The sequence below is a fragment of the Vulpes vulpes genome, chromosome 14, assembly GCF_048418805.1.
Source record: "Vulpes vulpes isolate BD-2025 chromosome 14, VulVul3, whole genome shotgun sequence".
Classification (NCBI taxonomy): Eukaryota; Metazoa; Chordata; class Mammalia; order Carnivora; family Canidae; genus Vulpes; species Vulpes vulpes.
The window spans coordinates 105484331-105494783 of record NC_132793.1 but is presented as its reverse complement, the minus strand read 5'-3'; the positions used below and the strand labels follow the sequence as shown (position 1 = coordinate 105494783).

The 10453-nt window shown below is 47.7% G+C and overlaps 1 protein-coding gene across 1 annotated transcript; it reads right to left on the bottom strand.

The window, feature by feature from the left end:
* Positions 1-445: 445 nt before the first annotated feature.
* BCL2A1 (BCL2 related protein A1) lies at positions 446-10204 on the bottom strand. The gene is made up of 2 exons (XM_026003125.2): positions 9612-10204; positions 446-732 (listed from the first exon to the last, which is right to left on the bottom strand). Exons 1-2 carry the CDS (start codon positions 10161-10163, stop codon positions 625-627), a joined length of 660 nt encoding a protein of 219 aa, XP_025858910.1. The 5' UTR covers positions 10164-10204; the 3' UTR covers positions 446-624.
* Positions 10205-10453: the final 249 nt, after the last annotated feature.

Genomic DNA, 10453 nt, shown 5'->3' with positions numbered 1-10453 from the left:
CCAAGAGCAAGATACACAACCAAGGGAGCCACCCAGGAGCCCCCTAATTTATGAACTTTTTAAAGGGGAAAGTTTAACTATGGCTCAATGCTGAGTCACTGGCATATGTGTCTTTGTTCCGACTACCCCAGAGTATCCCTGGGCATCTATTGCTGTCCTTTTGTCAACAGTGGGCCGGGGAGCGGGGTTTGTGGGGCGGGCATCAGTAGAAACCCCTAACCATCCAGGGTCATGGGGGCCACAGGAGTCAGGACCTCACTCCCACGCCGTGTCCACCATGACACGTGACCATGACACGCCGTGACATGGAAACGGACTTCTGGGGGATGGGTGCACCCTCAGGAAGCTCAGCCACAGGGCAGAGAAGGCGTCCTTCCACTTCCACACCTGTCCCCCGTCTGAGCTGCACCCTTTTGCTCAGCTCCCAGGAAGCACACAAATTACATACAGAGACAAATATGATTTATTCATTTAAACAGGGAAAAAATTCCCATGACACTGACTATGGAGTTACAGCAGCACGGTCACTTGTTTGGAAATAGAAATAAGTGCTGGCAACACTTTTTGCAAAACAGTCAAGAGAACTTGGCAGGTTTCACAATCAGGAGAGTCCCTCTGGGCCAGTCAGTAGTATTGCTTTAGGTGTGACCACATTTCACACACTGTTCCCAGAACTTCCAGAAAAGTCAGCCATCCAGACTTGGGTTCAAACTTCTTCACAAAGCCGTTTTCCTGTTAGAGAACAAATTTCACATTTTAAAAATCAGGGGAGACAGTTTTGTGGGACAAAAAGCAAACACTCCCACCCCACTGCTGCTGGCAGTTGGTCCCATCTGTGCCTGCACTGGTCTCCACCCATCCGACTGTCCGTCCGTCCATCCACACCGTGGCTGCGGGGCAGCACCGTCCCACAGAAACACAGTGTAAGCCACAGATGGACCATTAGGTTTTCAGTAGCCACATTCTTGAAAAGTAAGGGGAAATAGGTAAAATTAATTTTAAAAATATATTTATCTAAAATATTATGATTTCAATATATAATCAACATGAAAATTATTGCGATATTTTACCTCTTCTGTACCCAATCCTTGCAATCCAAGGTATGTGCTGCACTGACTGGCCCAACTGAAATCAGACTCGCCACATTTCAAGTGCTGAGCAGGTACAGGTGCCCACCAGCTACAGTGCTGGACAACACAGCTCTAGAGGACAGAAACCTCCTTTTCTGGCTCTTTTTCAATTGTCTGGCATTGAAATACTCATTGATGTTTGTAAACAGAATCATGCAGGGTCATGAGGCTCATAATAAAGCTAAATTAAACAGTGCCTCTGAGCCTATGAGGAGGTGGTTGTTTCTACTATGATTCATTCTCTTTTTGGTCATTGTTTTAAAACAATAGAGTGTGAACTGTACACTGTAATTTATGACTATAATCATAGAGCATCCTTACTGCAGAGTACCTCTGAGATCCCCCAGCCTAATGGTGATATAGGCCCATTATACCAAGGCCCCAGAGAGAGCCAGTGGCCTCTTACCTAGCTTTTTAGCACCTGGGCCTGGAAGGGGATGCAAACACTGTTCTTCCCATTCCATGAGCTTCCAAACAACTACCCAAAGGATTAGGACATTGTTAGAATAATTTTTGTAAATGTTCACCTAGTAAATGTTTGATCTGCCTCCAGCAGGCTCCAAATTCTGGGGTGACAATGCCTTCAAGCAGGTCCTAGTGCAGGTGGTTCTAAAAAGCAAACCAAGCACATCTCTGGATAGCTAGAAGAGACTTGTGGCCCAGCGCCCTGCCAGCACCTGCCTGAGCATGGCCAGGGCACACTGACATGAGTCAGGGGGATTGTCCATGTGAAGGGTTGCCCAGGAATGCCAGCTTCTGCCCACGTACGAGTCAGGTTGCAGTCATACTCTGAGACACATGATGTCATGGCCTAACAGAGGGAACAGTCTGCTGCTTCTCTGTCCTCCCTCCTCCCTCTAGACTTACATGCACATGTTTCTCATTCTAGGTGTGTGTGTATCTAGCTGCTTCCCTTTCCAGGATTTCAGGAACCCCATAGTAACGAGGCACTGTCAGATGACTTCTTTTATTACAACAGTGATCACAGTCTATTACGATTGGGCAGTTAACATGTCATCTTCCATACATTCAGCTTCTCAACAATGGGAAAAACTGACAAATTCAGCTATATGAAGATTAGAGCTTTTTTTTTAACTATATGAAGCTAAAATTAAAAGGCAAGAATTCACAGTAGCTAAAACATGAAAGCAATGCAAGCATGCATCCATTGATGAACAGATTACCCAAAAATGGCATATTCATACAGTGGAATACTGGTCAGCCTGAAAGGAAAGACACTCTGACACCTGCCACACTGTGGACGAGCCTCGAGGATGTGACGCTCATTGAACTAAGCCCATCACAAGAAGACAAATACTGCATAATCCCATTTATATGAAGTATTCAGAATAGTCAGCATCATCAAGACAAGGTAGGATGGTGGTTTGTGTGATCTGGGGTGCAGGGGATGAGGAGCAAGTGTTTGGGGGCACAGAATCCTGGGGGTGGATGCTGGTGATAATGCACAATGGCACAACTGTATTGAACACTGCTCATGTGTGCACTTACATGTGGCTGAGCTGTAGGGTTTATGTTATGTGCATTTTAACAGAATAATAATATAAAAAGAACCAACTAGGAGAATATGTACATTTATATGAAATACTTCATTCAGATGTAAGAGAGTCATCATCAAGCCCTTAAGAGTTAAACAGACAGGGACGCCTGGGTGACTCAGTGGTTGAGCATCTGCCTTTGACTCAGGGCATGATTCCAGGGTCTGGGATCGAGTCTCGCATCGGGCTTCCCACAGGGAGCCTGCTTCTCCCTCTGCCTGTGTCTCTACCTCTCTCTGTGGGTCTCTCGTGAATAAATAAATAAAATCTTAAAAAAAAAAAGAGTGGAACAGACAAAGGCTGTTGAAAAGAGAAATATAATCACAAACAAGTGTATGGGGAAAATTCAACATTACTAGCCGTTAAAGAAATCCATGTTTTAACACAATCTTAATGCTTTTTTAGACCTACTACATTGACCTTGTTATTTTGAGTCTATGAAACCCCCCAGAGTATCCTGAATGGTCCTGCCCCATGCTGGTGGAGCTGCTAGGACATCATTCCATTGCTAAGGCCCTTTCGGGAAGCAGTAGATAGTCCAGTATGCATGAGCAGCGCAACAGTCCTCACACCTATGAACCAGTCCATCTCTTGTCAGAGATGGATCATGGGGCCAGTCTGGAAGTGTTATTTCTAAGAAGAAAGACAACCCAAATGTCTAACGATTGGGAATCAGTCGAGTAATTAAGATGCATAAAGTTGGTGGGATATTCTGCAGACATTAGAAATGTTGACATGGGGCCTATGAGGCAGTGTTGAAAACATTTGTCATATCACATGAGAAACTCTTTGTGCACCTTCATCGTAATTACATATGATGTGTGTGCAGGGACACATTAAGGCAGGAGAGTGATTTTTCTACTTTCAAACATATATTTTCAATGATAACTATTTGTATCTTAAAACCATTACATGGGGGCACCTGAGTGGCTCAGTAGGTTGAGCATCTGACTCTTAGTTTGGGCTCAGGTCGTGATCTCAGAGTCATGAGATAAAGCCACTCATCGGGCTCCCTACACTGAGTGTGGATCCTACTCAAGATTGTCTCTCTCCCAATTCCTCTGCCCCTTCCCACCCGGCTCATGCTCTCTCATTCTTTCAAAGAAAAGAAATTATATGAGAAGAGATACAGAACTAAGGATTCAATATCCTGTCAGTAACGCAGTAATATGCAGGGAGTGCCCAGATCTGGTTCTTTCTGTGAATAGTTTTTATTAAATACGGCTACCTTGGCTTCAAGAACGCCTGAAGCATACAATAATATCCTGCATCAATAACTCAAAGAAAATCAGACCTCAGTATTGTTTAGATCTAGGGAAATACCGTGGTGCTATTCTCACACTTCTCTAGAGATTAGTCACTCATTTATTCATTTGAGAAATATTTATTGAGCATCGGCCACATGCAGGTAGTGTTGTAAGGACTGGAAACACACTGGTGAACTAAACATGCAGGACCCCTGGCCTCACTGGGCTTGTCATTGAGAAAGACAGAACAGACAAGTAGTCCTGAAGCGGTTGCCAAGACATCAAGCAGGGCACGGGGATAGAGTGGTGGTGGTGCCATCAGAGACAGGATGGCTAAGGAAGAGTCCCACAAGGAGGGCAGCTTTGGCACAAAACCCTGGGAGGCTCCACTGGGCCTATGCAAGCCTCTGGCTTTGGAAAGAGCAAGGCGAGGGGATGGGGTGGGGTGGTGGGAAGTGTACTTAGCTTATCCAGGGAGGATGCAGCTATGAGAGCACAGGAGGGACTCGTAGAAAATGAGATCCAATACGGACTTGAGTACAGCAGTCAGGACTTTGTATTTTATGCTTGCCCCCAGGGTGAAGGGGTGCTTAGCAGGGCTCTGACCAGGCCAGGACATGGTGGGATCCAAGCTGCTCACTGGCTGCTGCATGGGGAGCAGCCCATGGCAGGGTAAGGATGGAAGCAGGGAAACGGGACAGGCTACGGACCCATCGGGGGAGATGGGGCCTAGGTGTCCTGGGGATATGGTTTCAAAGGTGCCACCAACAGGACTTGCTGATGAACCTAACATTGGGTGTGAGAGCGAGGAGTTTAGGGTGACCCAAGGTCAGAGAGTATTCTGGAAAGACCCACGGGGAGGCTTGAGTTCTGTCTCACCTCACTTTCCATGAAATGATCATAAATCTCAAGCTAAAGTTCAAGAGAAGTATAGGAAGAATCTGGCCCCCAAATCTAATCCAAGGCTGTGAGAGACTCCTAGAAATTCCATCACCTCACGACTATCTCTTTATACCCATAGAAAATGCCTCTGCCAACAGGACACTGGGTCTCCAGCATCTTTTTGTGTGGCTCCAACACACCAGGGGTCATCAAACACCAATACCAGCCAAAACGACCTAACTCTCATTTGGAAAGCACCCGCACTCCCCATACATCCCTGCTTTCAAAGGGGCTTTCTTTTGGCATTTGGGTAGTTTTCAGAATTACGCATTTAAACCTCTTGAAATTTCCCTTATAACCTTCATAGTCGCATCATATTTGACATTTTACTAAGACAAAGACAGAAATATCTTTCATCTTTTAACTCCCCTGCTAAGGCTGGCGTTCTTGTCTTCCTTATATGCTACGTATATAATCTATGCGACATTATATTCATTATAGAAGGTTCTGAGTCTCGGGTTGCTTCATGACTCCCTCAGGATCATAACTCTGGTGATTAGCAAAACCAAAATTTAAGTCTCAATTTCGATGTTTTCATGCAGTCGTTCCATTGGCCAGTATTTGTGGGCTGCCCTCTGTGTAAAAGGCCTCTGCCAAGCATGGGGAGGATGGTGGAGCACTGAGCAGACGTGATTCATCCTGGTCTTGGGCTGTGCCAATTGCTGCTCCACCAGCACAGGCCCAGGAGAGTGCTTTGTGGGAGCAGACCAGAGCCACCCGGCTCCACAGGACAGGGAGGTGGGGGTGAGGCCACAGGCTCCTCTCAGATAGGGAGCTCCTCTCAGGTAGGGAGCTCTCGTCCACTCTCAGCACTTCCCAGGGGCAGAGGGGCCAGAGGAGCGAATAGTGCATGTGAAGGAGGAAGCGGAGATGAGAAGCAGCCCACAGAAGGAGAGAGGGGAGGTAAGGACGAGGGAGAGGGTATGGGGCAGAGGAGGGGGGAGAGAGGAGGGGGTAAAGGGAAGGGAAGAGAGAGGGGGGTACGGGGAGGGTGGGGTTATGGAGTGTAGAGAAGGGGGAGGAAGGGGAGTAGAGAGGGAGAGAAGGAGGGAGGAATGGGGTACAGGGGAGTAAGGAGGAAGGGAGGAATGAGGGAGAGGGAGGGGAAGGGAGGGTAGAGAGGGAAGGAAGAGAGAGGGAGGGAGGAGGGGGGAGGGGGAGGGGGAGAAGGGCAGAGGGAGGGGACCGGAAGGGAGGGAAAGAAAGGAACTCAAACTGATCAGCGTGAGAAAGAGCGTGAGTGGCCCACGGGTCTTTCTTCCCAGCAGGGCCTCTGGTTTCGGTGGTGACAACCACATAATTGTTGGGAGTATAACTTAGGAAGACTAGGTGTGGTGAACCAGGAAGTCAGCAGTACAGCTGCTACGAAAAACCGTAATCCTAAATTTGTGTTGCATACATCTGGGAAGCTGTTCTAGGTGCTTTACCTACAGTGGTGACTGATTCACCCTTAGACAGGTCCTGGGTGCAGGTGGCCCCATTACCCCCAATTTACAGACGAGGCATTGAGGCTCAGAGAAGTTGGCTAACCCATCACGACCCCCGCACCAGGAGCCGGCAGCCAGCATCCCGCTCAGATCCCTCTGATTCTCAGCCGGTACTGTGATATCTGTGCTGCCTCATTCTCCGCCTTCTTGACCCAAGAGTTCTCATGCTTGAAACTGAATTAAACTGTGGATATTCTTCAGTCGGTGCTAAATGCTCTTCTCACCTTTCATTATACACAAGCATTTCAAAATTTGGAGCCAGTGACCACAAATCTGGGTGACAGCAGACAAGACACTGGACCCTGTGCTTCTGGATCTGTCATCTTTGACCGGTTTTCACCGATCTGTATGTTTACACTCCAAGAGAGCAGGTGTGTGATTGTGGCCCGTGCCCTGAGATGAACCCTTCATGTGTTAAGTTCACGCACCTGAGCAGATGTGTCAGCATCTCTGGGAAGATGGATTCACGTGGCCGTGATAGCATGTGCTGACTCAGATCACCACGTTTCGGGTCAAGACTGCCTCTGCCACATCCCACATCTAAGCATAGGTGTGAAAGGTGCTCCAAGTCCACCCAAACTGGGGGACCCTGTGAAGACTGAGCGTGCACACGGGCACACATGTGTGTCTACTGAAGACGGCTCCATCCTGCCACACTCACACTCACACCTGGGCTATCCCCAAAAGGCAGGTCCACTTCTAGAAATTCTCAGAGATCATCCCACATCCGCACTGAAGACGAGGTCCATGACCTCACAGAATATATCATTGAGGTGTTACATTTTTAAGTCACATTTATCACTGTGTATGTGTTCCAGGTGCCACGTGAGGCACTGGGCACAGTAATCTGCAGGCTCACATGCGGGCCCCTGCCCTACATAAGTGTCGTCTTCAGTGGAACCTCCACCCACGGCCAGTAGAGCTTCCCACAGCCGACCAGATGGGGGCGGGACCCACCACCCCCGGGGCTTCACCCAGCCCCAGGTATATCGGGTCAGGAGAACACAAGAAGGGGTGATGCAAGGGACGTCACATAAAATGCAACTGCATCAAGTTTTAGAACATTTACAATAACCAGGGGCACCTGGGTGGCTCAGTGGGAGGAGCCTGCGATTCTTGACCTCAGTTCGGGGTCATGAGTTCAAGCCCCAAGTTGGGTATGGAGTTTACTTAAAAATAAAATCTTTGGGACACCTGGGTGGCTTGGTAGTTGAGCATCTGCCTTTGGCTCAGGGCATGATCCTGGGTCCTGGGATCCAGTCCCGTATCAGGCTCCCTGCATAGAGCCTGCTTTTCCCTCTATCTGTGTCTCTGCCTCTCTCTCTATCTGTGTCTCTCATGAATAAATAAGTAAAATATTTAAAAATAAAATCTTCAAAAAATAAATAAAAAATAAAGCATTTATAATAACTGAAGACAGCTATAGTTTTAAACGACAACATATTAGAATTATCTGTCACATATATACAAATAATACATAAAAATATTTTTTTCATATATAAAAAGATTTGAAAATAAAAACATACAAGAAAGAATTGCTATAAATCGATGAGGAAAAGACAAGAAGTAGGAAAATGGGCAAAGAATGTAGCAAACAACTCCCTGAGTAAGAGTTAGGTGTGGTCAGTGAGTGTCTGGAAAGGAGCTCAGTCTCTCTGGCGACCAAGGGAGCAGGCACTGAAGTGAGAGAACAACTTTGATGTATTTTCCTAACGCAGGGCAGGTCAGCGGGCATTCAGGCCTCTCCGGAAGGCAATGCCCCACGAAAGGGGTGCATGAATGGGGGTGCTCGGTGAGGTACTGTCTGTGGTGGCAAACTGAACATAATAGAGCTCTCCACCTGCCAGAGATGGCCGGACCCTCAACAGCACATACACAGGACTCTTTTTTTTTTCTAGGTCTCTTTAAAATAATTATTCTATCTTTAATAATTATTTTTAAATAATATTTTAAAAATAAAAAAATAAAATAATATTTTAAAGACCCTCGGATAAAAAAAAAACAGCGACAGAATAAGTACCGTGTACTATTTATATACATAAAAAAAATTCTACAAAAAAAATACTATGTTTATTTTCTTTTTCTTTTTTCTTCTCTTTTTAAGAGAGGGACAGCTGGGTGGCTCAGCGGTTGAGCATCTGCCTTCAGCCCAGAGCATGATTCCGGAGTCCTGGGATCGAGTCCCACATTGGAGTCCCTGCAAGGAGCCTGCTTCTCCCTCTGCCTGTGTCTCTGCCTCTCTCTCTGTGTGTGTCTCTCATGAATAAATAAATAAAATCTTTAAAAGAAAAATGAGAGGGAAAGAGAAAGAGAAAGAGAGACGGCGGGGGAGGGGCAGAGGAAGAGGGAGAGAATCCTGACATGGGGCTCCATCCCACAACCCTGAGATCACAGCCTGAGCCGAAATCAAGAGTCAGCTGCTTCACCCACTGAGCCACCCAGGTGCCCCAAAAAAGAACTTTGTGTATTTTCTCTGGATGTAACCAAGAGGCAAGATTTGCATGCAACATAACTGATAACAGTGGGGAACCCCTCTCTACGGGGAGGAGAGGGCTAGATTTGGGGGATGGAAAGAGGATCCATGAGACACGAGTGCTGAAAAAGTCAGTGTTAAGTATTTCAGGTTTAAAGACAGCTGCTACTATCCAGCTACGAAAAGCCTCTTATCAGTGACTTTTGACACTGCCCTCTCCGCCTCCCAGTCTGGGCTTTTGGAGGCTTTGATAATAAAGTGAATTGTTGTTTGAAAACTCTCAAATAAAGATTCTTGCTAGAGGTACAGCATGTGATATATATATTTTTTTATCAGTAGGCTTTAACAGCCAGATTCTGTTCTATTAGAAAACTAGGGGAAAAAATCAATTTGTAAATGATGAACTTGCAAAAATGTACCTGTGTTTTGCAACATAACAGCTACCCAGTACAACAGCATCTCACAGCAGCTCTCATAACGCTGCGTGGTCCTGACAGCCTGGCCAGAACTGCGCCCCCAGAAGACCTCGCTGCAGATGCGGACCGCTCACCTGGGGCTCCCCAGGTCCTACCCCCGTAGCTCACACACCAGGAATAAAAACTGCAAGCTCCTGTTACCTTCCGATTATAGAGTTCCAAGTTCCTCCTCATTTTGAAAACGTGAAACTTTTAAAATAAGCCACCCAAAGAAAACGGTAGATTTTTCAAAACTAGGGAGAAGCCATCAATGCCCACGTCAAAGGTAAGGATGGCGAAGAAGGTGCCCATCGTACGTACCCAGCCTCCGTTTTGTCTTATCCAGTCTCTCATGTGTCTCGTGATGAACTCTGCCACGAAGTAGGAAATCTTCTCGGCATCCACATCCGAGGAAATTCGCTGCTCGAGCAGTTTCTTGGTGAGAATTCCTTCAAAGGCAAAAACGGTCACGATCCTTCCCCAGTTAATGACGCCGTCTTCAAATTCCTTCTCCATCACCTGATTGAATATGGTTCTGGCCGTGTCGACGGACACCACGTCAAAAGTGTCCAAGCACGGCTTCAGGTTCTTTTCCACCTCCCCCTGGACGGAGAAGGCCACGTCCTGGAGCACCCTGGACGCTCTGCTGGGGGCCGGGCCGGGCTGCGGGATCTGCAGGACGTGCCTCACGTAGTCCTGGGCCAGCGCCAGGGTGTAGCCAAACTCGCAGTCCGTCATCTTCGGCCCGCCCGCCCGCCGGGATGGGAGCCTGGTCCCCCGTGCGCTGCCTGAGGCCCTGTGAGGCCGGGGCTGGCGGGGCTCGGGATGTGACTCATGGCAGCACGTGGAAGCTGGTGGAATTTCTGTGTGCATCACTGGGCCGGCTCCTTCCTCCTCGTCACTCTCGGGCGGGCGTGGGCTGTGTGCGAAAGAGAAAGTTGAAAACGTGTAAGAGGAAACCGGTTCAATGAGAGGCTACTTCCTTAAAGTGTTGGTGATTCATTCAGGGACTTAAGGTCTGAAGCCAGGGCGGAGAGAAACCGGGGCCCCCGGCCCCCGTCCACACCCGGGGAGGTGAGGAGGCAGCAAGGCAGCCTTTGTGCAAACTGGCAGGTCCCCAAGATGCCGCGTGAATTGCCATCCAACCCTGCAGTCCTGCCCTG

Bases quoted from the DNA above. Each gene is read 5' to 3' on its own strand.
- BCL2A1 (XM_026003125.2), bottom strand. From the start codon at position 10,163: ATGCACACAGAAATTCCACCAGCTTCCACGTGCTGCCATGAGTCACAT. The intron at 733-9,611 runs GTACGTACGATG...GTTCTCTAACAG, and splicing joins TAAGACAAAACGGAGGCTGG to GAAAACGGCTTTGTGAAGAA.